General features: G+C 46.4%; 1 protein-coding gene across 1 annotated transcript in view; it reads right to left on the bottom strand.

Annotated features, from left to right (window-relative positions):
• PLPP3 (phospholipid phosphatase 3) overlaps positions 1-26,920 on the bottom strand; it is a 77,483-nt gene extending 50,563 nt beyond the window's left edge. Inside the window, exon 1 of the mRNA XM_036754242.1 lies at positions 26,091-26,920. Within this exon, the coding sequence (XP_036610137.1) occupies positions 26,091-26,229 (139 nt within the window). The 5' untranslated portion in view covers positions 26,230-26,920. The remainder of the gene's footprint in view (positions 1-26,090) is intronic.
• Between the last annotated feature and the right edge of the window lie 932 nt (positions 26,921-27,852).

Here is a 27,852-nt window from a genome sequence, read left to right as displayed (position 1 = left end):
AGATGAAGAATCCAGGGGAAGGATGGGAGGTGGGGGGTTGGGTGGGGCTCTTTCTTCAGCTTCATTTTTTTTTCCCTTTTATGACAAGAGAAACCTTGGTGTGGGGGAGAGATTCAGAAATGACTGATATGAAAACAAAAGACATCAATGAAAAAGTTTAAATTAAATAACATTTTAAATAAAAAATGCAAAAGAAAGGGGTGCACTAAAAAAGCCTCTGAAGTTCCTTCTAGATCCTAAACAGTGAGGTTAATTTCCAGCAGCTCTTTTAACATTATATATATATATTATATATACATATATAATATATATATATATATAAAATACATAAGTATATGTGTATATATGTATGTGGGCAGCTATGTGGCACGGTGGATAGAGGAATGGGCCTGGAGTCAGGAAGGCCTGACTTCAGATCTGGCCTCAGACACTACTAGTGTGACCCTGGGCAAGTTATTTAACCTTGTTTGCCTCAGTTTCCTCATCTGTAAAAAGGAAACAGCAAACCACTCAGTATCTCTGCCAAGAAAACCCCAAACCTACAAAGAGTAGGACAAGACTGAAACTGAACATCAAAGAGTGTATGTGTGTGTGCGTGTGTATGTGCTTAGTCACTGAACAGCCAAGAGCCAGCTTTAGCATGGACTTTTAGCAAGGGAAGAAAGCAAGCTGGGGGGAGGGAAAGAGTTGGATAATGTCTTCTCCTTCCTTACCCCCAAATTGCATCTTTTTTTTTGGTCGTGTCAGGAGAACAAAAATAGCTTTCACTTACATAGTACAAATTACATTCATTATCTCATTAGAGCTTCACAGCAGTTATTCATTCTTTCAACAAGCATTGATTTTTTTTTTGAAGGGGGAGGTGAGGCAATCCAGGTTAAGTGACTTGCCCAAGGTCACACAGCTAGTAAGTATCAAGTGTCTAAGGTCTGATTTGAACTCAGGACTCTGTCACCTAGCTGCCCCAGGCACTGATTTTTTTAAGCCTCTAAGATGGGCCAGGACCCAGGGATTCAAAAGACAGAAATGAAACGAGGACTGCCCTTAAGGAGTTTATAGTCAACTAGATAAGCAAAAGCAAAACAGATGCAAAGTAATTTCTTGGGGTTAGTATTCTAAGAGGGTGAAGGGTGAGGGCGGGAGAGGAAAGAGCATTCTTGGCAGAAAGAACATCCAGTTCACAGGCCTAGAGATGGGAGGTAGTGTTGTGACTGAGAACAGCCAAGAGGACAGCCTGTGGGGCTGACTCTTACCAATCACTGAGTCTGGAAAAGGAAGCAGACCTGGATTGTGAAAGGCAGTGAAAGGTGTAACAGGGAGCCTGCAGCAGGGGAGTAGACAAGTGGTTAAACCATTCAATTCCACAGACATTCATGAAAATCTGCCTCTGTGCCAGGTACCTGCTGGGCAAGGCAAGCATTTACAGAATCACAAAATCAGGGGATTTTGCAGGATTCAAAGATGGAAAACCAGGCCCAAGGAGGGGCCTTGTCCAGAGTCAGAGTGGAGACTATTATAGACTTAGAGCTTGGAGGTCATCTATTTCAATCCCATTTTGCAAATGAGGAAGCCTAGACAGGTGAAATGATCTGAAGACCACATAAGTAAGTGGCAGGTTCAGAATTTGAACTCGGGTCCACTGCATCTAAACCAAGACTCTTTCTCCCACACCACAGCAGAGCAGGGACAAAGGCGCTGAGCTCCTGCCTCTAAATCCCGTGTTCTCTCCATCCTGGAGGCCAGACCCTGGGGGCCTGTGAACTGGGACAGGGGATGTGAGAAAGGGCGACTGGTCTCTCCTCCTCTGGGGCCAGTCACCCGAACTCAGGGCAAAGGGACCCTTGCTTGTCCATCAAGATGACAGAAGGAGCCTTGGAGAGGATTAATTAATTATTCAGCAGGCCTGGCTTTTAGAAATTCCCTCAAAAGGATGGATTCCAGGCCTTTCTGCAGGCTGGCTCTCCCGAGGGCTGAAAGGCCCAGGCACTTCAAAGGCCACACAAAACCCCAGACTGGGCTTGGCAGGGGTTCACCAGCCACTGGGGCTTTCTGTGTGTGGCTTGTAATGACAAGCAGACTCGATGCCAGCCAGTCCCTCCTCTGGGAAGGGAGTGCCAATTAGCTGCAGGTCGCAGGACTTGAGGGAGCCTAATGAGGTCTGCAGGGCACATGGCTCCCTGGCCTGGGAAATACACCCCACTTTCTGGAGGGGAGATTTTTGGGCAGTGGAATTGCACAGATATCTAGAGAATCACACACAGGGAAAGGAAAGAAAGGAGAGAAGAAAAGAGATACATGCACAAGGGAGTGGCAGATAATACATAAAGAAGAGAAAAAAAGAGACAGAAGGAGGAAGAGGAAAAAAACAAAATGTAGGGTAGAGGCAGAAAACGGGGAAAGAAGCATTAGTGAGCCCCTCCCCACCACTTTATTCAGTCTAAGTGTCTAGCTTTTGGCCAATGCTGATTTTTGTGGGTCTGGAGCTAGAAGCTGGAAGCCACTACAGCCACATCTAATTGGATCCCCTCATTTCACAAAGACACAGAAGCTCAGAGAAGTTACTCAGCTTGCCCACAGTCACACAAGTAACAAGTACCTGAACTAGAAGGCCAGCCCAGGTCACCTGACTCCAAATCCGGGGCCCCTTGCCACCACACTACTGAGGCCTCTCCCCTATCCCACCTTCACCTGCCACAAAAGGCAAAGCACCTTGCTCTGGGAAGTGAAGATGACCATCTGTTCTTAGCATTCCTACCTCAGATGAAGGCCAGCCAAACAGGCAGGATGGCAGACCCCCAAAAGTTCAGGACAGGTGGAAACAAATGTCTCACGGCACACAAGAGGAGACTTCTGAAAGATAAGTGAGACGCCTCCTCTGGTCTTTAAAATCAATGGCGCCAACAGCAGCTGGGCGGATGACAGTCATGTGAAAAAAGTCAGCTGTGTTACCTACTGCCTCATGCATTTGGGCAGGTGGCTTCTCCTCTTGCTTGGGCAGGTGGCTTCTCTCGAGAAGTTGCCTCCTCCCCCCACCCACATGCCAGGGTCCTACAACAACCCAAGGCCGCCATTATCCTCCATATGTGAGTTCTGTTCTTCCAGTCCTTTATCAGTAATGGAAAAGATCAGGAATGAGTTCTGATGGTGAGTGGCAGGAGTAATAGGAAAACAACCTGGGAAGCACATGTGTTGGGATCCAGGAGAAGTGAACATGTGTCTCAAGACTTTTGGCTGAAAGGCCAAGAGGGATAAAGGAGACCAGTGAGGAGGCAGCTATGTCAGGGCTGGTTCCAACTCTGCCAATAAACCCTAGAAAAATTTTACTGGGTGTCTCTGAACCTCAGTGTCCCCATCTGTAAATTCTGAGCTGGAGCTTAGGTGGAGGGGAAATGGAGAGGGCAGGAGGAGGGGATCTGTGAGAAGAAAAGATAAAAAGTCTTCAGAAAAACTCCATTTACTCTCCAGGTTCAGCTAGAGCAGTTCTTTTAGGAAGTCTAACTTTTTAGGGTCCTGGACCACTGGGGAAGCCCATGGAGCTCTTCTCAGAATTGTGTGTTTAAATGCACAAAATAAAATATATAAAAGTATAAAGGAAACCATCTCTATGGAAATACATACATGCATATATGTGTATATGGCTGTATTTATATATGTATATTTTAAAATCCATCTTCAAAATTTTAAGAACACTAAGTTAAAAATTCCTGTAGTAGAAATATCCTGGCACAGTGGGGATCTGGCCTCAGAGTCAGGAAGCCCTAGGTTCCAGTCTCACCTCTGACTCATATTAGCTGTGTGATGCTGGCCAAGTCATTTACTGCCTCCAGGCAGCTCTCTAAGATTATAAATTGCAGAACAGGTGCAGATCTGCCTGGGTAGAAGGAATTCCTCAACAGGAGACTCTTCAAAGGAATGAATTCCAGGTCTGGGGAGTGGGGGGGCCCACCCTGAAATATAAGTCACCCCCCCCCAAAAATGAACACTCCCAAAGGATGGTCATCTCCAGTATTTATATAGCACTTTATTTTCTCATTTGACTCACAACCTTCCTGTGAGGTAGGTATGACAAGTATTACTAGGACAACTGAAAGCTGGGGAAACTGAGGCAACCACGACTCAGAACCTTCAATAGCTATTTTGCGTCAGAGGCAAGATTTAAACCAGAGGTTCTGCAAACTTCCAGTCACCCTCTCCTCCCACTGCACCGAGCCACTTCTTATAAATAAACAGCCAAACAAAGAGTTAGACATTAGTATACTTTTAGAAATTATTGAAGGATTTTTTAAAAAATGTTTCCCTCAATTCCCACAGTTCAGCAGATCTCTAGATAATTCCATCACCTTTCATGATGAAGGGGTTATGAGACAAGACTAAAGGATGACCACTGGACCACTCTGTGAACCCCTGGTAGCCTTTTATTGTCAACTCAGAGAGAGAGAGGGAGGGCCCTGGCACATTGGGCAAGAGTAGAAGAGGACAGGAGGGTATGGGGTTTGATGTGCATCTTAGTAGGGAACGTCTGTTTCAAGGACAGCCCGGATACACGAGAGGATGGAGCGAAAGATGACATTTACACAAGGACTTAAATTCGCAAAGCCCTCTTCTATCATTTCTCTCCCAGGAATCTCACTATAACCCCCTGGGGTAGACAATCCTCATGGGGACCCTCCCACCCGGAAGTTAAATTACTTGCCTCAGACCATGTGACTACAAAGCATCAGAGAAAGATTCGAACCTAGGTCTTTCTGATCCCAAATACAATACTCATAATATCATAGAAACACAGATTCAGGGCTGGAATGGACCTTAGAGGTCAACTAGTCTGACCTTCTCATTTTACAGATAAAGAAACTGAGTCCAGGGGGGAATGACTTACTCGACACCAGGATGGTGAGGGGCAGCAGAGGCCCCTGAAACATCGAATAGGCTTCATTTTATCACCAACAGACTCTTCTTATCTCCAACACTTGCATAACTGTTCTCTTACTAATCATGAGATTACAGGCCTCACTTAGTTTTTATATGAGCCAGGTTTTTTTTTTCTTTTTTTTTGGGGGGGGGAGGTGGGGAGACGGGAGGAAGGGTGGAGTTGACCTTTATTCAGACCAACTCAGGGGATAGAATGGTCTTGGTTAATTAAAGGGTTAAACTCACTTCCTTTTTTTGTTTCCAATCTCACTGTTAAACATCTGCCTAGAATGTCCAATTCTACTTCCAGGCCTCCATGGGCAGGGAGGGGAGCCTTCTGAGCATAACAATGCTTCTTTGAAGATGAAGAAGCTCATCATTGGAAATATCCAAGCTTACCGGAGGGTGCCAGATAGAAGCTGGCGTAAGACAGCCCCGGAAGAAAGGCAGTGCGGTCCATCAGGAAGGGCCTGGGATTGGCCCCAGATGAGAGGGATTTACTCCCTGCTCACCCCTCTCTCCCCTGGTGCCTTCACCTGCCAAGTGTGAGCGATGACACCACCTACTCACAAGGATTATAATTTATAATAATCACAAGCTGACTCTGTTTTGCATAAATAAAAAGAGGAGGGGGCTATGTATCTATTTTGAGTAGCATCTAATAAGAGCTAATATTTATATGGCACTTAAAGTACATCCACTCATTGGATCCTCACCACCAAAGGCATTTTACAGATGAGGAAACTGAGGCAAAGGTTCAGTGACTAGCCCAGGAGCTCTCAGCAAAAGCACCCGAGGTCGTATTTGTGTCCATGGCTTCCTAACTCTAAGACCCCATCTCCGCTATTCCACTCTGCTAATGTGACTTGGTCAAAGACACAGACGGCCATCAGGCTGCGAATCAGGGCCTTTCAATACTGAAAAAAAACCACATTAATTTATTAGCATGAGTCCTCAGTTTGAATCATGGGTCTCCTTCCTTACTTGCCAAGTGACCTTAAGCAAGTAACTTAATCTAAGCCTCACTTTACGCAGGTGTAAAATGACCAGGTGGTTTCTCATAGTTCTAACATTTTACGCCCTAAAGTTTCTTTGGGCTCCAACGGTCTCAGGCCTCAGCACTAGCACCATTTTAGCATTCTATATTCTTGCTGAAATCCCACCAAACTCTAACAATCTCTGTTCTAGTCCCTTCTGGCTCTAATCTTCCCTAAGTTTATGTTCTAAAGTTCCAACTCAAACAATCTATATTCAATCTTCTAATTCTGAAGATCCTTTCAGGTTCCAGGTGACTTTCTATGATTGTAAGAAACAGGCTTCTTTATGTGTTGGAAACAATAGCTCACATGAAGAGAGAGAGAGAGAGAGAGATTTTTCTCCAGAGTTGATAAACAGAGAACCATGTAGAAAGAGAAGTTTTCCTCTTTCCCAGACTCTCTATGCACCATCCTAGCCAGAGAGATGAGTCTTCGCATTGCCTGGATGAGACCACGACAATCCCAAGCTCCCACGGAGGGCCACTCCATGACTGCTCCCTCTAGACACCTGGCTGGCCGGCCTTGCTGAGGTCAGCCGGCCCACTCAGCAGCCCTGCTCTTTCCTTTTCTTCCCTTGTTTCCTCTTCTATAAATCGTTCAGCTCAGTTGACAGGATGCAGGTCCTGTCCTGCCATGAAAGTTTCTGCTTAACCCTGGAGTTTTTAATAAGCTGAAATGAAAATAGAGAGAGAGACAGACAGGGATAGAGGGAGAGACAGGCCAGAGTGGTTTGTTCTTTAAAAAAAAAATAATAAACACTTCCTTTTCCTTAACTAACAGTTAAATCTCTGATTTGCTCTTCTGCTCAAACCTCTGTGGCTATTAACCTCATCAATTCTCAATTTAACAAGGGCAGCATGGGAAATCTGGCTTCCGAGAAGACAAAGGTCAAAACCAAAACCAAAACCTGAAAGCATAGAACAGAGAATGTCAGAACTAGGAATGTTTTTAGAACAGAGAATGTCAGAACTGGGAGGGGCCTGAGAACAGGGAATGTCAGAGTTGGGCGGGGCCTGAGAACAGAAAATGTCAGAGTTGGGAGGGGCCTGAGAACAGGGAATGTCAGAGCTGGGAAAGGCCTTAGAACAAGGGATGTCTGGGGTGGGAGGGGCCTTAGAACATGCCATGCCAGAGCTGGGAAGAAGCTTAGAACAGAGGTGAGAGGAGTCTTAGAAAAGGGGATGTCAGAGCTGGGAGGGGCCTCAAAATAAGGAAATGGTGCTGAAGAGACCTGAACAGTGCCTCCTCATTTTACAGATGACTAAACTGAGTCTCAGAGAAGGACAATGATTTCCCAGGCCAGGGTCCCTTTTCACTCACCTGCCCAGACCCCACAAATCAGCAGAGGAACTCCTTCATTATTAAGGGAAGTTCTCTGCTCTATCTGCCAATCCTAAAACCAGACCTATTCGAGCCATCAAAAAAGACCAGCTGTCTGCAGACAAGGCCCTAAGGTGGAAATGCCTTGGATCCCCAGACCATCTCCATTACATTTTCCTTCTTTTTTCCTCCCATCAAAGCCTTCCCAGATTCCCCCAGCACATGTACAGGTAAAGCAATTAAGTTCACAGTGGAGAGAGAGAAGCATTTGAAACACATGCAGGTTTACACACACACACACACACACACACACACACACTTTTGAGGGTTTTAAAACAGAACCACATTGTGCAGAGAAATCTTATCGGTTTCCCCCATGGATGTGAGTCCCTACTACACCTCACCAAGTCCCAAGGGGATTTTCCAGGCCCTAGCTCCTCTCATAGGCAAGGCCCAGCCTCTCTCCTCAAAAGCCTCTTTGTTCAGCTGGCTCTCCAAATCAGCATATCGTGAACTTGGCTCCCCTCGACCCCCCAACCCTCCAAAGCATGGGACTTGGCAGCACAGATGGGGGCTGCCAGCAGTTTGGGGGGCCACAATTGATTTTCAAAACTTCCATTTGAGGACCTACCTCGTCTAAGGCTAAGAAATTTTCAAGTAGGAGAGAAAGGGGGAATTTTTTAAAACATATTTTTAAGAGCTACAAAACTAGCTTCAAATTGACCCCTTTGTATTTAATTGCTACCAGAAGAATAAGAAAATCTGTTCCCTGATATCTGATGAGAATGAGAGCCTTAATAAACAGCAATACTAGTAATAGCTGGCACTTATCTATCACTGTTTAAGGTTTGTGCTCTACAGAAAATGATCTCCTTTTATGCTTTAATCAATTTTAAATAATATGAATCCAGAATTCAACCCCATGTCTACAGTTCTTCCCACTATCTCCCTAGACACATTTCTTTGTTACAAAGGAGGGTTCTAAAGGCAGTGGGGGTGGGGGGTGGGAGTGGGAGTCACAGTAATTTGGAAAGGACAGGAATTTTTTTAAACGGAATTAATAATTTTTTTTAATTGGAACTAGCCCAAAGTAAATTGGGCTGCCTCAGGTGGTAGTGAGCTCCCCCCTCACTGGAGGTATTCAAGCCAAGGCTGGATGGCTTATTATTTGGGTGTGCTGTGGAGGGGACTCTTGTTCAGGTCCAGACTGGACACAGTGGTGGCTGAGGGCCCTCCTTGCTCTGCCTTTCATTGGTTCAGTGACACAAAGAGAGAAAGGCACTATGAATAGGTAGAAGGTCTGGATTTGAATCCCATCACCAACAGTTACTAGCTGGGTGACCCTGACCCTCAGTTTGCTCTTCTGTAAAATGCAGACAATAGTACTGAGAGCAGGAAAGTCCAGATGAAGATGACGTATGTAAAGCACTTTGTCAACCCTAAAATGCTAGGTCACTATCAACTCCTCGAGCCTGTGGATCAAATCATTTCACCACAACTTCCTCCACTGGAAAATGGGCTATCGGCTTGCATTAGCCAGGCTGTGGGGTTCCTTTGTGGAAAGCACCATAGAAATGTGAGCTGTCATCAATGCCTCTCAATGGCAGCAAATGGAAATCTCTGCAATTCCAACAAAGGGCAGAAACAGCTGTTTTCCATCTGGAAGATGCCCATGGAAGCTGGGAGCTGTCCACAGCTGACTTACTGCTCCCTTAGAGCGCACAGAGGTCAGGGCTGGCACTGCATGCCAAGGATGAAGGGGGTATAGGGACTCTTGCTGGGCAAATCCAGTTGCCTGGGTTACCTCTCTTTAAGCACAAGCCTGGGGATACCCATGGCTAATGGGATCCCTGATCTGACCTTGGATTCTGGCTTTTCTCATCTGCCCCTTGTAGTGCCCCCCACCTCACTTTACTACCCACCCACTTTCTCAATGCCAAAGTGTTTCCTGACTCTGGCTTCTTTGCTTTTGCAAAGAGTTTCATCGATGCAGACACGGAAAGGTCGTCAGGCGCCATGCCACATTTTGTGGGATGAAGAAACTAAGATGAGAGAGGATGAGTTTGCCCAAGATCACACAGGTACTAAGGAAAAAGGTGGGAATTTGAACCCGGGTCCTCTGGACACCAAACCCTTTAGTCTTTCCCACTATATCAGGAAGTACTCTGCTAAAGGACCAGGTTGGAAGCCCATGACTATAGATTGTCCAGCCCAGCACTGAAGCCTGCCCTAAGGGGTATCTCAGTCACAACCTCCAGCTGCTGGCAGTATCTAGGGAAGAGGCTGGGTACAAAGGAAGATCTGTGTGACTCTAAACCTCAGAAACACATACAATCATTAATAAGGCCCCAAATGCCGCAGAAACTTTAAGGCTCCAGCCTTAAGGTGAACGTCTGATACTCTCTTTCTTCTTATGGAAGGAGGGAGGGAGGGAGGGAGGAAAAGAGGGAGAGAGAAAGAGAAAGAGAGAGAGAGAGAGAGAGAGAGAGAGAGAGAGAGAGGGAGAGAGAGAGAGAGATACAAACAGACAAACAGAGAGAGAGAGAGAGACATAAAGGCAGAGTGAGGTAGAAAGAGAGAGATTAGGTGGCACAGTGGGTAGATGGATAGAGCACCTGGCCTGGAATCAAGAGAACCTGAGTTCACATGTGGTCTCAGATGCTTGTCAACCATACCACCCTGGCCAAGTCATTTAACGTCTGTCTGCCTCAGTTTCTTTATCTGTAAAATGGGGATAATAATAGCACGAACTTCTCAGGGTCGTTATGAGGCTTAAATGAGATAATATTTGTAACCCACTTTGCAAACTTTATCACACTACCTAAACACTAACTGTTGTCATTATTATAAAATAACTAGGGTAACGGAAAGACTTCAATGCCAGCATCCTCATACAGCTCACCTCTCTGGGCCTCAGTTTCCACCTGAGGAAAATTATGACATTGGCCAGGATGAGCTGGAAGGCGCTGCCCAGCCCTGAGTGCATTACAACGTCTAGAAACATGTTTTACGAGAATGGTAGGACCCCATTATTAGGCCAGCATAAAATGAGTTCAAAGGAAAGAGAGAAAACTAGGTTAAGACTACCAGGGATTTGGGGAGAGACTAGAAGGCAGTGGTGCTGGAAGTCATCCTGGAGCCTTAAAGGGAAAAGGGACAAGAGTCCGTCTAATACAGAAGCATTTTGGAAACCTTGAAATGCTACATAAATGCCATTTATTTACTTAACATCGAGTATCCCAGGAGTCCTTGGAGAGCACCTAGTCTCTCTCACTTTTCAGATGGAGAAACTGAGATCTCAGAAGGGAAGACATGTCTCTGATAGGAGGCCAGGAGAAGAAGAGTCTTATCTCATCTAAATTCTTGGTCATTTTAAGTTTTTTAAGTTTTTAAAAGTGATCTCGGTGTTTTGTTTGTTACCAATTCCATTAGCTGACCAGGCTTGAAACCTCCCATGGAAGGCAATGACCACTTCCATACTTTCTGTTCTTCTGCCTATGCAGGTGACAAGTCCTTAAGAACCCAGCAGGTTATGTTTGAGAGTCTGTGGCCAAAAAACTCACAGTGCAGGCAACCTGGATAAGCATTACTAAACTAAGTTGGGGATAGCTGGGTGGCACAGTGGTTAGAGTGAGCATTGAGCCCGGAGTCTGAAAGACTTATCTTCCTGAGTTCAAATCCAGCCTCAGACACTAACTGGTTGTGTGAATTTGGGCAAATCACTTAATCTGTCTGCCTCAGTTTCCTCATCTGTAAAATGAGCTGGAGAAGGAAATGGCAAACCTGTCCAATGTCTTTGCCAAGAAAACCGCAAATATGATTGAAACAACCGAATGAGAGCAAAACTAAGCTAGGTGAGAAATCAACAGCTTGAAGATGGTCTGGTCCAGAGGTATCCAAACTCTAGCCACCAGAATAAAATGTGATTGGGAAATATTTAACAAGATAAATAAAAAACACAAATAATTTTCTTAAATTTAAATGCCCCCTGTAAGGATCCATGTTATTTCTAGTTGAGTTTGACACCACCAGTGAGGTCCAACTCATTAAGCTGGTCCAAGTCCTGTCTGAATTACTTTAGTGAGAGGGAGCTCACTACCTAGAAAGGCAGTACTCCCTACCCTGCTCCCAGCCCTCCAATTCTGTTCTCTTTTCTTCCCTTTCCTCTGTCTCTCTGTGTAACTCTCTACATCTCCCCACCTCAGAACTGAGAGGGACTTCAGACACCTCAGTCCTGGGAGGGGATTCCTATACAGAAAATGATCAAGGACACTAGGCCGGCTGCATTTCCCACTGGTGATCTAGAAGGAGTCAGGGAATGGAAGAAGACAGAACTTGCCACACTCCTGGGATAGCTGGACCAGGGCCTATTCCCAGCTGCTGGTTCCCAGAAGCTTTTTCATTAGGAGCATGACCAGTTTCCACAAAGCAATTGCTCCCAAGGCCCATTCGACCAGAGGCTCTGTGTCTGTCAAGAGTTTTGTGCCAATTTTACCGAGAAATAAAGGCCCTGGAACTTGTCTTTTAAAGGGCCAGTGGGGAGGGGGAGGGAAGGAAGGACCCACTTTATATGCTGGCTCAAATGCTAATCCCTCTGCTATTCAAAGCTCAGCTGAAGAGAAATCTTACAATGGGGGAGAAAATACACTGGACCCATTGGCCTGGCTGTGGGGGCCTCTACCCAGCATGCTGCCTGCTTCCTTAGGATTTAACTCCTTTAAGGAAGATAGATGAGAAGTGGGAAATACAGAATGCTTATGGCAGTGTCTAGAATTCTAGGAAGGAGTGGGGGGGCGGGGCGGGAAGGAGAGGGGGAGGGAGACTTGCCTAAATTGACCAAAACCAGCTACTCTGGTCAGGTTTTTAGCAAAACCCACTCCATGTGAGAAGCAACTGAGCCACTTCCTCCTAGTGGTTACTCACTTCACGGCCATGTCGGGTGCGGACCAATGGGGGAGGGAAGCTCTTGGCAGCAGTTAATGAGGGGGCTCCCTCCACAGCCACTAAACCATGAAACTTGGTGTTTCCGATTTAACCAAAGCAAGGGAGGGGACCCTGACCACGCCAGGAAGAGGCTAAGAGCCCCAACAGCTGGTATAAAAATAGCTCACGTTTCTAGGTCTTATTGTGGCCACCCCGGGAGGTAAAGTCATAAAGCCGTTAGGGAGCCACCAGTTTACAGGAGAGGGACGAAAGGTACTGAGTGGGCACAATCTCATCCAATTCCCCCATTTGGCCACTCTGGGCTGGCTTCCTGGAGGAAGCGGCACCTGGGCTGAGCCTAGAGGGAAAAGAAGTGTTCTGAATGATGGAGAGGAAGAGGGAGTGTGTTCCAGGCATAGGGGATATCCTCTGGGAAAGCTGGCACATCAAATTTGGGAGTCAACTGGTGGCTCGACATCATGCTGCCTGCAATGTTTCACCTGAACAAAAGATTTAGGTAGGACATGAAAGCTGTCAAGAACTGTAAGAGGGGAGTATGGTATGGGGGATGGAGGACTGGAGTTGAAGTCAGGAAGATCTGGGTTCAAATTCTGCCAGGGACACTTACCCACTGTGTGATTCTGGGAAAGTCACTCAAACTCTGTATCTGTTTCCTCACCTGTAAAATGGGCCAGAGAAGGAAACGGCAAACCCATCCAGTGTCTTTGCCAAGAAAACCCCAAATGGGGTCACAAAGAGTCAGATATGACTGAAATAACTGAATAACCACAAAATGAAACCAAAATAAATCAAAGCTCAATGTAGAACCCAGGTATCCAGAAGCCCAGTACGGCACTATTTCCACATCATAGGCCAAGAGGCCATATTTATTAGCTATGTTAATTAAGAGATATTTTTGAAATGCAATCCTACATGGAGAGATAATAAGCCCACTGCCCACCATCAGGAGGTGGGCAAAGGTTGGAGGGGGGCAGGAAATTGCTCCTTAAGCAACCCAGGAATCATAAGCACTGTAATTACACTTAAAAGACACAAGCAAATATAGACTTAAGTGGTATCTCTGGAAATGCTGTTGATTGATACTTCATGCTAATTCCTGGGTTCTGTGCAGGGAGGCCAGCAAGCAGTAGAGCTTCCCTGGGGTCTGGGCAATCATGGCCAGGCCCTGTTTGAGGATCTGTAAACAGGTACCTTCTAATGTCACTGATTTTTACCCCAATGCTTCACTCAGCCCCACTTCCTTGCTGAGTCTTGAGGGATATAATTTAGTTAATTGGTAACAAACCTCAAAATACACACACACACACACACACACACACACACACACACACACACACACATTCTCTGTCCGTCTGTCTCTGTCTCTCTCTGTCTCTGTCTTTCTCCTGGGCTTCAGAAAGGATCATTCGGCAGGCTGGCCAATCAGGACTCAGTACCTTCTATGTGCCATGCACTGTGCTAAGCCCTGATAATGCAAATAAAGACAAAAACAGTTCAAAGTTTCTTGCAAAGGTTTCTCCATGCAGAGCTTTTGGTTGAATGGTTTTGCCTTGAGTTTCAAGGGCTCACACTCACAACTGATGCTTGCCATAGTGGAAAGTTGTAAGCACTGCCCCTGGAGTAGGCCAAGCTGCATCTGGACACCCTTTTTGAAACTTACGCTCGGTGTGGCCATAAGGAAGTCATTTAAGGGCTTGAGGTTACAGAAGGGAAGTCAGTGACCACAGGGGACAAAGGCTTTGCTCTAAGCCCCAAAAACTTCCTTTGTGAGCCTCAGTTTCCTCACCTGTAAAAGAGGACTGGACTAGAAAGAGAAGTCACTAAGGTCAAGAGACAACAGCACAGTGTAGCAGACACTAGACTTGGGAATCAGGAAGACCTGGATTCAAATACTCCCCCTGACATTTAGAAGCCTGGTGACCTGGTAGCCCTGCTTCACATGTAAAATGAGAAATGCCTTCTAAAATGAAGTCCTTTCCAGCTCTAAATCTCTGATGCTGCCATGATCCTCTGATGTTCAAGGCTCCTCTCCCAGCTCTTAAGGACCTGGTATCCAAAGAAGTGGGTTTCATACCAGCTCTGTCATTTAGAAGTTATGTGACCTTGGGCATGTTGCTTAATTAACGTCTCTGGTTCCTCACTCATAAACTGAGAATAATACAACTATCACTCCCCTATCTCACACAGTTTCGGGGAGGATCAAATTAGCTAATGCCTCTAACGCACTCCATAAATGGAAGCTATCATTACCATCCTCGGCCCCAACCATCATTATCATCATCAGCATTATTATCACCATCATCATGATTCTGTGATTTCTCTCCGACCTCCGGGAACGCTGGAGGTTTCTGTTACATAAGAACGGACGCCCAAACTCTCAGATTTGGAAGGTACCCCAGAAGGTACCCCAACTACAGGTCAGCCAACACCAGAAGAGGCCCATCCATAACATCCCCGGGAAAGGCTCATGCGGCTTCTGCTCAGAGAGCTCCAATGAATGACGGGGAACTCATTCTTTCCTGAAGTAGCCCATTTCACTTTTGTAAGGCCTTCACTGTTGGGAAGTTCTGCCTGGCATCAAGCCTAAATCTTCCCCTCTGCCACTTCCACCTAATATGTCCAGTTCTGCATGTTGGGACCAAGCTGAATTTCTCTTCCCCAAGACAACCTTCAAATACTTGAAGACAATTCTTGCGTCCCCACTAAATCCAACCTACTGCATACTGAACATCCTCAGTTCCTTCACGGAAGCTTAGATTCTTTCCTGGCTGCCTGGTTTCTCAACATCCTTCCTAAAACATGGTACTCCGACTGAGCACAGCTCTCCAGGTGTGGTCTAATCAAGGCAGAGTTCAACAGGACTGGATACTTCTCAATGATTAATGCAGCCTAGGGTCACTAATTCACTGCTGGGGGAGCACAGGATTGGCCCAATCATTTTGGAAAACAATCTGGAATTATGCAAGCAAAGTTACAAAATTGTTTGTACCTCTGACCCAGGAATTCTACTATTGGGTTTATACCCAAAGGAGGTCACTGACCTTGAGAGAAGATCTAATTTATGCAAAAATATTCCCAGCAACAATATCTGTAATAGCAAAATGCTGAGAACACAACACATGCCCACCAACCAAGGAGTGGCCGGCTACTTTGTTACACGAACATAAAGGAATACTATCGCATTTTAAGAAAAGACAAGAGTTCAGACAAATGTGGGAAGGACTGTATCAAGTGACACACAAAGAAAAATAAAGGAAAGGATAATAGATACTACAAGCATATGAATGGAGGCTGTTTAAAAAGGCAATAGAACACAGACCAAAAACATTGGATGGTGCAGACGTTCACTTACACAAATACATGTGCCATCTTTTTTTTTAACAAATGGAAAACTTCTCAGGGATGAGGTTACAGATATTGTCAAGTCCCTTGCTTTTTTATGCTGTTTCACTTAATTGTTAATGTGGTTGACATTGTACATGACGAGGGATTTAATTTTAAGTATCTACATAGGCCTTCTGTTAGCACACACCCTCTTTGCTCATTCTCTTGCTTCCAATTTTTTTTTTGGGGGGGTGGTCTACTGTTAGGTCTTTGGTATTCACTAAAAGCTCCAGGTCATTAACACTCCCAACTTTCTTTCAGGACAGTGACTCTCTTCTAGCTTCAACCTCGGCTACCTCTCCTTGTGGCTACCATCTTGACGTTGCCTTTAAACATGTTAGTCAGTGAATTGCTCATATGGCCACACTGGTCTCTTTATACAGCTCCTACCCCCAGCCCCAATTTCTTATTTTAAATCATCTGTGTTTGTGTCATCTGAATTTTGGACTATATTTGCCATTCTCCCATCCTTCCAGGTAAGAACCTACACCTGAATTCCATCTCTGCTCCTTATTACCAATGGGACTTTGAGAAAGTCAATTTCCTCTCTGGGCCTCAGTTTCTTCATCTGTGAAATAAAGGACTTGAACTAGCTGATTTCTAAGGGCCATTCCAGCTCTGAATCCTATGATTCATTCTCACCTCTGATACTACCAGGGCAACCAGTGGAAATCACTTAACCTCCTCGGCGGCTTCCTTATCTGTGCGATGAGAGTTCTGGATAATACGGCCTTTGAGATCCCTTCCAAAAGCCTACTATCCTCTACTCTTATGATCTCTAGAGACAATGACCATTGCAGAACTTTAGGCTACAGGTCCCATGTATAGGTGAAGACCCATCCATGCCCAGCTGTCTTCTCCAATACTACAGAGTCTAAGGTTTTCCTCATTTCCACTTGACCAACCAGCTGGTTTCTTCCTGGTTGTATAAGCTTCCTCATTAGAATATGCTCCTGGAAAGTAGGGACTTTTTCAGTCTTTGTACTTGCATGGAAGAAGTGCCTGGAACAAAGATCAGCTTGATAAATACTTGTTTGCTGACGGAGTGAATGATGGCTCCTTCCAATGGGGATCCGACCTACCTCTGATGCAGTTTTCACTATACTGAAAAGTGGTGACACTGGAAGGAAGCTTTGGAGATCATCCAGAACCACCACTTCTTTTTTACCCATGAAGCTCATTAGTGAGGAAGTTATCAATGTTACCCAGTGAGTTAATGACAGAATGGGGGTTTCAGTCAGTGTTACCCCATGATTTTTACCATTATACCCAATTATTTGACAAATGCAATCAAGCACCAATGACTGTGTCAGGCTTAAGGCCGTCATCTCTAGAAGCAATTATGTCTCAGGCAGCTATTTTCAAGATAGCACCAGCTCACAGATAAGTGATATTGGTCACCTATGTGATATGATGATCCTCTCTGAGGTTTCAAGGCCTCCAGCCCTAACAATGTGGGGACTCGCTGGCATTAACTCAAAGCTGCATCTGTCTGACTTGCTTTTAACTTCAGTCATGGGAGTTGGGGTGGAGGGTGGGGACATCTCCCTGGAAATAAATGTCAAAAGGAAATATCAAAATTCACATGGATATGAAAACAAAATCAAGACAGACTGAGAAGTGGCCAGGTGTAAGGGAAATAACCCCATATCAGAAGCCATACATGAATGTGTGAGTCATCTATTTGCTGTGTGACCCTGTATGACCCATCTATGGTCAACAATTTCTTAATCTATCACAAACAAGGCATGTTTTACATTTATTTGTTAAAGTGAATGAACAAATATTTTTTTCTTAAATTGAACTCAATCCATAAAATGAAGGGGTTAGATTAGATTGAGTTCTTAACCTTTTCTGGGTCACGGACCCCACCCCTTTGACAGTGGTAAAACCTATGGACCCCTTCTCAAAACAATGGTTTTAAATACCAAAATAAAGAAATAGGATTAAAAGGAATCCAGGTATACTGAAATGCAGAATATTGCAAAAATAAATTCACAGAACTCAGGTTAAGAACCCTGTCACTAGACAATCTCCACTCGTCCTTGGAGTTTCAACATTCTATGTTCAAAGGTCATTTCTAGCATGGATATCTAACATTCTATGATCTAAAGTGGCTCCCGGCTCTAATCATCTTTGTTCTAAGCTCCCTCTGCATTTTGGCATTCTGTGCTCTAAGTTTCCTCCTAGTTCTAACATTCTGTGCCTGAGGACGCTCTCAGTTTGGAAAGTCTATGTTCTAAGGTCAGCGATCTAACACTACATGTTCTAAGGCCCCTTCTTGCATTTATATTTTATGACTGAGAGCCAAATAGGACAATGAAACAAGTTCCTTTTCCGTGGAAAAAGATCCAATTTCAAATCCAGGAACCTTGGGAATATTCCATCAACATTCTTAGGCCTCAGTTTTCTCATCTGTAACGTCAGAGGAAGGACAAAGGGTGGCATCCTCTCTCAAATCTAAGCTCTAATGAAGGCTAGCTTCCTACAGAGGGCAGTAAGCACCCCTGCCCCACTCCTTCCAGTGAGGCATCCAAAGAGGATAGGAGAAGCTGAGCCATCTAGAACTAACAGGTCAAAAGAGTATGTACTTGTAGTAGTGAGGCCTGGCTTCTAACTGATGTTGGGGGCCATGGGGGTCTTCTGACCTTATGATTTAAGTCTCCCCACCCTCCTCTTCTGAAAAAGGAAGACTCTAGTGTAAATTCAGGCTTCTTTCCAGGAGAAAGGAGTGACCAAAGCAAGATTCAAACCCATACCTTACTGGTTCCCAGGTCTGAGAGCTGGTATTTTTCATATAGGAACTAACAAGAACTAAGCAAGAAAAGGTAACGACAGCAGGAGATTCAGAACTTCCCCTTCAAGGAACAGGTGCAACTCATGGTGCTTCCCCAAAACCATGAGCATAAGAAAAAAGACAAGATGGCACTATGAGTGCGTCAGTCACTGAAGTTGGAAGTGGAAGTGTGGGGGATGGGAACTGTGAGGGTGGAAGTGGAAGTGGGGGATGGGAACTGGGCTTTCACAGCTGTCTAAGAAAGTAAGAGGGGATTACCAGCTAACCTGCTGGTAAGAGAAAGGAAGTGGAGCTCTGAACCAACCGCCCCAGATCTAGAGGGCCAGCCACCCACACCTTGCTAATGAGAATCTGTTCTTCACATTTCAGTGGCAGGATTTCAAACACTTCATAGAACTTTGGTGTTGGAAACACCCTTAAAACATAGACTGTTGGAACATAGACTATTAGACATGGGAAGAAACATTAGAATATTAGAACATGTGATATTACCGCTAAAAAGGAAAATGAGAATGTAAGAGCAGCCTAGAACACAGAACTTCAGAATGGGGAGGTATCTTTAGGGCACAGATATCACACTACACAAGGGCCTGAGAACAGAATGTCAGAGCTGGGAGGGGCCTTAAATTCTAAAATGCTAGAACTAAGAGGGGTATTAGGGAGCATCACGTTCAGCCTCTTCAGTTTAGATATGAGGAAAATGAGACTCAGAAAATGGAACCTGGCCCTCCTACCAGTCACAAAACAAACCAGAGCCAGAGCCAACTAAAAGGCCCAACTGCTTGACCTACTCTCCCATCCTGGGTGTCTTCCCTCAAAATTATGCGTGTCCTATCTCTAGAATGTTTTATTTGGAGTTGGCTGGCTTGAAAGTATTATCTATCACCTTTTATACATTGGAATGATGCCAGAAGGAAATTCATTACAGAAGTGACATCTCTGAAGCTGCCATTAGTGCTCCGTCCCAGCTTGGTTTAAAGGTAGGCAATTGCGGCCTGGAGCTCAGGGGAGCTAAGCTCTGTCATCATCATCTTTTGTGACGCTGAACTATTCAAATTCCTTCTGTAGGCTTCAGGGTTCCCATTTATAAAGTGAGGAGATAGGAATTCATTGTCTATCTCATACGTTTTCTCCCAGCTTTGACCATTCTCCTGTAATAAGGTCCCTCTCAGCTCTGGCATCAAGATGGAAAACTTTCCTAGAGATTAATTTTCCAATGATAGAATGAGCCATTGTGAGAGATGAGTTCTCGGTCGAAAGGGCTATTCGAGTGAATACAGATTGACCACTTGGTGGGGATGTCCAACAGGAGATTCATACTTGAGGTATGTATTAGATTAGCTGACACTGGGTTCCCTTCCAACTCAGAAATTATATTTTAATAGACTTCAAAATGCTCTCAGAAAGCATTCCCTATCCTTTCTTCCATGGTTTTTCCTAATGATTTCTATCCACTGAGCAATCAACAAACATGTATCTATTCACCCACTATGTGCCAGTATTAGGGATATGAAATGAAAAATGAAACATTCCCTGCCCTCAAGAGCTTATAGTCTGTTTCCAGATAAGAAAGACCCCAAATTCTCCCCCCACCTTCTCTTCAATCCAGAAACACAACGAAGAATAGTCTATCACACGTGGAGTTGGAGGTCTGTTCAGCTCAAGGAACAGAGCCCTAGATTAAACACCCGGGATGATTCAGGAACCGCTCAAGCACAGATTCCTTCCTTTGCTTGCACAAAACTAGGCTGTGGTGAAAGAGAAATCTCTTTTCTTGTTGTGCTGCTCCTTAAAAAAAATATACCTCTTCTAGTGAGTTGAGGAATGTACAGAGCAGCTCATGGATGTTGGTATTGGAAGGGACCTTTGTTATCCTGTAATGCAACTGCCTTGTATTAGAGGTGGACAAAGCTGGCACCCAGAGATGGTAAGGCACCTGGTCAGGACTGCACAGTTAATTCGTGGCAGAGGCAGTACCAGCAGATTCTGGTGAAATACCAAGGAAGGGAAAAGACAGTAACCACTGGCGACAAAATTGGCAAGATTTCCCATAAGCATTCAGGCAAGAAGATGGGGCTAAACCAGGAATCAGGAGAACTGAGTTCTACTCTCAACTTTGGCAATGTGTGATTTTAAGCAAATCCCTCTTCCTCATTCTGCATCTCTTTTTTTCCTACTCTGTAAAATGAGGGAGTTGGTCTGACTTCTAAAATCCCTCTAACATACAACTGACTTTAGATTCTTGCTTTAGGGCAGCTAGGTGGTGCAGTGGCTAGAGTACCTGACCTGGAGTCAGGAAGACCTGAGTTCAAATCTAAACTCAGACACTTCCTAGCTGTGCAACCCTGGGCAAGTCACTTCACCTTGCTTGCCTCAGTTTTCTCATTTGTAAAATGAGCTGGAGAAGGAAATGGCAAACTACTCCAGTATCTTTGTCAAGAAAAATCTCAAATAATGGGGTCATGAAAAGTCAGATATGACTGAAAAATGACCAAACAACAAATATTCCAGCATTCTACACTCTTAAGGTCCCTCCGAGATTTCATATTCTCTGTTCTAAACTCCCTTCTGACGTTCTGTTTTAAGCTCCTATCCCTATTCTAAAGTCCTTTCCAGCACTGACATTTCATATTCTAAGGCTCCTCCCAACTATGACATCCCATGTTCTAAGGTGGCTCTAACACTGTGTGACTGTGGATTCTAACATTCTGGGTTCCAAAGTGCTTTCTAGTGCTATTAGTCTGTGTTCTAGGTTTCAATATTCTTCCAGGTCTAGTATCTTAGAGATTGTTTTGAACTTATACGTTTTACTGGTGTGTGGATCTTCTGGCTTCCAATCCCATGAACTGTTTCAGAAGGGAAAGCTCAGTCCCGTTCCCCACACGGCTTCCTGTCTCATTTAAAAGTTTAAATTTGAACTGAATTAAGGTTGTGTTTAAAAGCAATCCTTCAATTATTCTTGTGCATCCAATATGCAGCACCAAATTCTAAAATTGTACATCTGGACACCAATTAAAAGAGAAAACTGATCCTGGGCAACTAATTCTTCTATGCAACTGAGTCAAGGAAATGTCAGAGGTTTTCCAGCAACTGCCTGATCACTGGGGTCAACCCAACATTCCTAATCAGTGGGAATTCAATACCTTTACCTAGCTGACCTTGTCCCTCCCTCCATGCCTGCACATCAGCATAATAGACGACCTTGTTTAATTACGGTTCTGGCTGACAGGAAACAGAAGGCCATGATTTTCTGAGTCAACACCTGCTTCCTTGAATTCTCCCCATCCTTACCAACTGCGCAGTAGAGCATCAAACCCAATAGGACATCAAGCCTGTGAATGACCACAAACAGTCCCAGGGAACCAAATGATCTCTTCTGAAAAAAGACAGGAGATTGTACTCAGAGACAAAAAGTACTAATTGGAAGTCAAATCAGAATAGGAATTCTGGCTCCACTGTGCGACCCCTGGGCAAGTCACAAATCTCTGAGCCTTTGTTTCCCCACCTGTAAAACTGTGAAGGAAACAGGAACAAGCATTTATTAAGTGCCTACTGTGTTCATATTATCCCCATTTGATCCTCACAAATAACCCTGGGAGGCAGGCTGCTATTTATTATCTCCATTTGACAACTGAGGAAACTGAGGCACACAGGCTTGAGATCTTTTTCATCTTTCAACCCACAATCTTAGGGATAGTTGATGAGCTTTACTCTATTTGTCTTAACCTGCTACTTTTCACCTCATGCTCTATAGGAAACAAACACTTCTTTCCACTGTGCCACAGCAGTATAGCTCTGCGCAGCTTTCTCATCTGAAAAAATGAGTATAAGAATACTCCTGCCACCTCTATAATCAACAGGGCTTTAGTGAAAATTAAAGGCGATAATTAGACAGTATTATGCCAAAAAGGTAGCAGGGTCTCCAGTCAAGGACTCAGGATATGGGGTCAGGGAACTAGGATCTGAATCCTGTCCAAGTATTTTCTGCCTGTGTGGCCTTGGGCAAGTCACTGTCTTTCCCTGGGTCTCAGTTTCCTCATCTGTAAAACAGGGGGAGGAGCAGGGATTAGACCAGATGATCCTTAAGGTCCCTTCCAGCAGCTCTCAATGAAGGCTCTTAAATCTCACTGACTCCCATTACCAGTTAGTTGTCTGATGAGAAGCCAAAACCTCCCTAAGAAGGCTACACTCCCAAACTCATTTGAAAGCATTTATTAGGCAAAGCTATAGCCCTTTTGTGGGCCATGATTAACTTTACCCTACCCAGAAATACACATGTCGCCTAATTCCTCCGTACCCTAAGCTAGAGTGAGCTTTTTGGGTTTTTTTTCCTTGTTTTTTTAATTTAACCAAGAACTTAACATTCCAAAAGGTAGATGAAAAAGTGAAACTGGCTGCATGGCTTCCATTTCTATAACTTTTATATGGCATGTCACTTATTTTCCTTTTTCCAGATATGGGGAGGGATGCAGCTTCCTGGACTGGTATATATTCCTGTGGGAAAATCAACAGAAAACTATGTCTCTCTTCTTAATATATTAGTGCCCTGTAATCCAGACCATATGATCAATAGGCTACAAAAAAATTAAATCAAACTGACAGGCTTAAGCAAAATGCGGAGAAACATTCTCCCCCCTCCTACCCCACAAAAGACTGTGGCGTGTGGAATATTAAAATCACATGCTCTTGTGTTATTAATTTTTCTCTTGGAAGTCAAGTAAGAGCTTTCCTGCATGAATTTCTCAATTGGATGTTTACCCATGGCACCAAAGGCCTTTTGGAGGGGAATTTCATGCCAAAGCTGTCAGGGTAGACAGGAATCCTGTCATTTGTTGGACTTTTGTATGCTTCTGAGTACCTGAGACAAGGAGTTTCAGGGTTGTCCCAGTTTTCAAAGAAATCCCAACCCCTGAGGCTGGGCTCCAGAAAGGTAGGTGTGCTGTCTCCTTAGCAAAAGCAGATGCCTTACACAATACAACAGGGTTGAGGAGGAAACCCGAAAGTTAAAAATAAACAAAGCCAGGTGTGGGAAGGGTGACTTTGGGATATAATAACATGGGATCACAAGAGTTAACCCAGAATGTAGAAAGGCAGACCACAGGAACAGAGTATGTCAGAGCTGGGAGGGAGCACCCAAACACTGAGGGTTACATGTTGGAATACAGAAACGCAGAGGTGTGCCAGACCTTAAGATCAGCTGGGCCAACCCCTTCATTTTACAGATGATGAAACTGAGGCTCAGACTTGCTCTAAGTCCCACAGGTAGTTATTTAGCAGAACTGTTCTAAGTCATTTCCATCTTGTCACTGTCACACAAAGCTTGTCCCCTACTTTCTATGGGAAACCTTTCCCGATTCCACAGCACTCCCACCCCCCCAGAATTTTACTTTGCATACATTTTTGTATCAATTTAAGAGACTTATTTCGTTCCCTGAGAGTGTGAAATCTGAGGGCGGGAGCTGTCATTTTCGTCTCTGCATTCTTAGTGACCAACTTAGTTATTTGTCACAATGATAATTCACAGGATCATAGATGGAGAGCTGGAAGACACCTCAGAGACCATGGAGTCCAATGCCCTTCAATTTACAGATGAGGAAACTGAGGACCCAAGGCCACAAGGATAATTTTCTTCACTATTTCCTTCCTTCCCCCCCCACCCCACCCTCTTTCTTATTATTAATTCTTGTTTGTTGTTGTTACAAGAGATGGCTTATTGTGGCGGGGAGGGAATACTGTATCTGAAAGTTAAGGTAACAAAAATAAACAATAAAAATACTGAAAAGTTTCTATTTATCTATTTCTGCTGTGCAACAATGGTTTTTCAAACTCGCTGCAGTCCTAGGGATATCAAAAAGGTAGGGTTCCCCCAAATCTAGTTTCCCCGCTAATAAAAATCCAGGGTCCCTGTAAAATGCTTCAGAAACCGAAGACCACGGAGCAGAGGCAAAACAATGAAACTGACACAGAAACCTGTCAAGCTGCTGCTTACCCAAATCACCAAGTTATCCCCAGGGACCGAATAGCAACAAAGTTACCATTTCGCCTCCTCTTCCCACAGACCTTGCAAGGTACTTTGTTCACTCAGAGCAAGCATCCTCCTCCACATGGGATTCATTTGCTGGGAATGGGGGGGGTGGGGCTCCGAAGTTTTTCACGCCCCCCCCCAAAGCAAAACCAACACCCAGGTAAACACTAGGGCCCAGAACGCCCGCCCCAGCCGGAACGCAAGGACCTACTTTCCCAGGCTGCAGCCCACAGCCACAGGCAGACTTTTTCCAAAGTTAAGGTTTTAATTTAATTGCTAATCGGCGCTCAGTGCACGATAACAAGAGGGGCCCAGGATTTGGCCCACCGAGGCCATTCCTTTACACTGCAGTTTAACTCCTAATCGCTATTTAGCGCGAGGAGACCGAGAGATGTTTGCCGACCTCCAGTGACCTCTCTTGACTCATTTGCATCATTTCACCTAGAGCTGTATGGTCTTAAAGGGGCCAGGCTCCTTTTACAACTCCTGCCCCCCGCCCCCTGCCCCCCATCTCCAACCACAGCAGCACTGGCATCACGAGCTCTGGGTGGCTTAAGTGGTGGCTCCAGGTAGAAGGGGGCCCCGAGGCTGGATCTGGTGGCATCCCTGAGGGGTGCCCTGATTTGGGGGAGGTTGGGGTGGGGTGGAATTAGAGGGGGAAGCCTGAGCACATAGGGGATACGGAGGGAGCCCCAGCCAATCTCCGACCTCACCAGTCCCTTCAATTCCTATACGCTGGAGGGACAAATCCCTTTCCAAGGAGACTGGGGTCCCAGGGCTTCGCAGGCCCTCAATTGGGAAGACAGACGTTACCCTTAAAGACGCTCCGCAGCTACAGAAGCTCTCGTTCTTGCCCTGCCCCGTCCCAACTTTTCCATATTTCCTACGGAGGCACCAGGCAGCAGCTAAAAAGTGAGGACCCCACCCCACCCGCAATCCAATCTGCTCAGGCCCTCCCCCTGGTCCTAGTCTCCCCCCACGCCTTCTCTTCCCCAAAACCTGCAAGCCCAGGGCCGTTCCTCAGCTACGGCTCGCCTCAGGTTTTAACCACCCCCCCCACCCCGCCCCCCAATGACAGGAGCCCAGCGGTCCCAGTGGTAAGCTGAGCTCCAGGTGAGATGGTGCGCCTGGCACACACTCGGGATGGGTGCAGAAAGCGTGCTTGGCTCTGCCAAGCGAGCAGGGTCAGGCCAGGGGTGTGTAGGAGGAAAGACCGCTGCTGTGTTTACCCCGGGCCCAGAGAGACGCAGGGTCATCCATTTTGCAGGTCCCGACCCCTCTTCCCCTGCCCCTGCTCCAGACCATGGGGGGCAGCAGCCCGCTCCTTCCCTCCGGCAGTCACCCCCTCCCCCAGTTTCCCCGGACACGGAGCCGGCTCTTGCAAAACTCCTGTCCCAAGACTACGGGGTGTCTAAGCTCCAGCCACGGGTACAGCTGGTGGAGTCGAGCCCCGAGCCCCTGCCTTGCAGCGTGTGGCAGCTACTGCACCCGGCACCCCCAGCCCGTCAAGTGGTGCGGAGCAGGGGAGCCCTGTCTAGGCAGCGCGGAGCCCCGAGCTGGGCCGGGGCAGGGAGGAGTTAGGAGCCGGGGCGCGCAGAGTTGGCGCGGCAGGGACGGGACGCGGGGTCTGTGGGCAGGGGCAGGGGCCGAGGGCCCGGTTTGGCTGCTCGCTCACCCATGAAAAGGCAGAAGAGGTCGAGGCAGATGAGCAGCACCCGCTTGCGGCCGCCTTTCCTGGGGTTGTTGTTCAGGGCCGGGCTGCCCCCGTTCTTGCTCTCGGCCGGGATCGCCTTGTCGTACTTGTAGTTCTGCATGGTGTTTGGGACACGGTCCGGGGCTCCGAGTCTAGCACCAGCCGCCAGTCAGAGCCCGTGAGCCGGGAGGCAGGCACCCGAGTCTGGGGCTCGGCTCCCCGCCGCCGCCGCCGCTCAGAGGCGAGGAAGCTCCTCCCCGGCCCGCCGAGGGCGAGAGGCAGTGGGGCCGGCAGCGGGCTGGGGCCGCCGGGGGTCTGGGGTCCGCGGTTAGCTCCTCCTGGCTGTCTCCTTTCGTTCTCCCCAGCCCTGAAAAATCCACAGCTGGGAGGAGGCTGGGGGTAGCAAGAAAAAAAAGCGGAGAAAACCAACTCCACCAACAAACTTTTCGCAAAAGTACGGCTCGTCCCAATCCAAGAGCTGTGCGTGTGCGTGCGAGTGCGCGGTGTGTTTGTGTGTGCGTGTGTGCGCGCGTGTACCGCGCTCCCGGCAGCTGTTTCCTTAATGAATGGAAGCCCAGGGCGAGCAAAAGTGATCGCGGGGGTCGCGGTCCGTGAGTCGGTCGGTCCCAGAGGAGCTGCGCCCGCGGCTGAGGCTGCCTCGGATACACTGAGATCTCCTCGGTGGTTTTCGGCACTTTTATTTCACCGTCGCCTTCTGCAGCCCCCCCTTCTCTCCCTCTCTCCCTCTCTCTCTCTTTTTTTAAAGAGAGACCTCCTCACTTGGCTCGGATGGGATTTCGAAAGCACAACCCCTTCCTTAAGCTGCCTAAGACGTAGGATAATTAAGGCCACATTTCCCCCCACCCCCTTTCCTAAAAAAAATAAATAAATAAATAAGAGGCTCCGAAAAGGAAAAGTTTTCTCAAGTTGGGATCCGGGAGCCCCTAGTGTTCAGAATGGCGAAAGCTACTCGGAGATTAGAAGTCGGGGGGCGGGGCGGGGAAAAGACACAAACAGAACTCTGGCGGGCGTGGGGTGGGCATGAAATCGGGGGTGTCCTTTTAAAACCTTCAGGTGACGCCATTTGGGGCTTCACGGAGAACCCCCCCAGACCCTGGGGTAGGCAGCTCGCTGGACTTCAGGCCGCCCAACTCAGCCCTGGCTGCGGGTCAGATTTGCCTCTGCAGCCCGGCGCGGCACTGTATGGGGCACGGGGCGGGGGAACAATTTCCATTAGTATTTTTTTTCCCACTGTGGGAGGTGCGGGGCTAGAAGAGCAATCTGTAGGTCAGCGGGTTGTGGGGGAAGGGGACGCCGGTGGTGGGGGCTGTATTGTTTCCACTCGCATCGCGGCGCGAATTAGAATGAAACCTACGAGTGGGCCAGGTTTGGAGGAGTTCAAAGGCAGGAGAGAAAAGTCAGGGAAAGCTGCGTGGAGGAGGCGAGACTTCAGAGGGTTTCTGGATACAGTGAAGCACTCCTGGGACAGCCCCATTGGCCGCTGATTGTTTCGTGGAATCGCTAGTTGAAGGGTGTCGTTTCCTGAAATCTGTAGACTGGCTTAGGGTGTTTTGTCAATCCACAAGCATCCATGAGGCCCCACGATGTGCCAGGCATTGTACCAGCAGCTGCGGGGTTAAAAAGTTAAAAACAAAACAGCCCTTACCCCCAAAGAGTTTACATTCTATAGGGAAACATGTACACACAGCCTAAGTAAATACAACATAATTGGGAAAAGGCAAGA

This window comes from Trichosurus vulpecula, chromosome 4 (assembly GCF_011100635.1).
Source record: "Trichosurus vulpecula isolate mTriVul1 chromosome 4, mTriVul1.pri, whole genome shotgun sequence".
In the NCBI taxonomy this organism is placed as follows: Eukaryota; Metazoa; Chordata; class Mammalia; order Diprotodontia; family Phalangeridae; genus Trichosurus; species Trichosurus vulpecula.
This window is presented reverse-complemented; position numbering and strand designations above follow the sequence as displayed.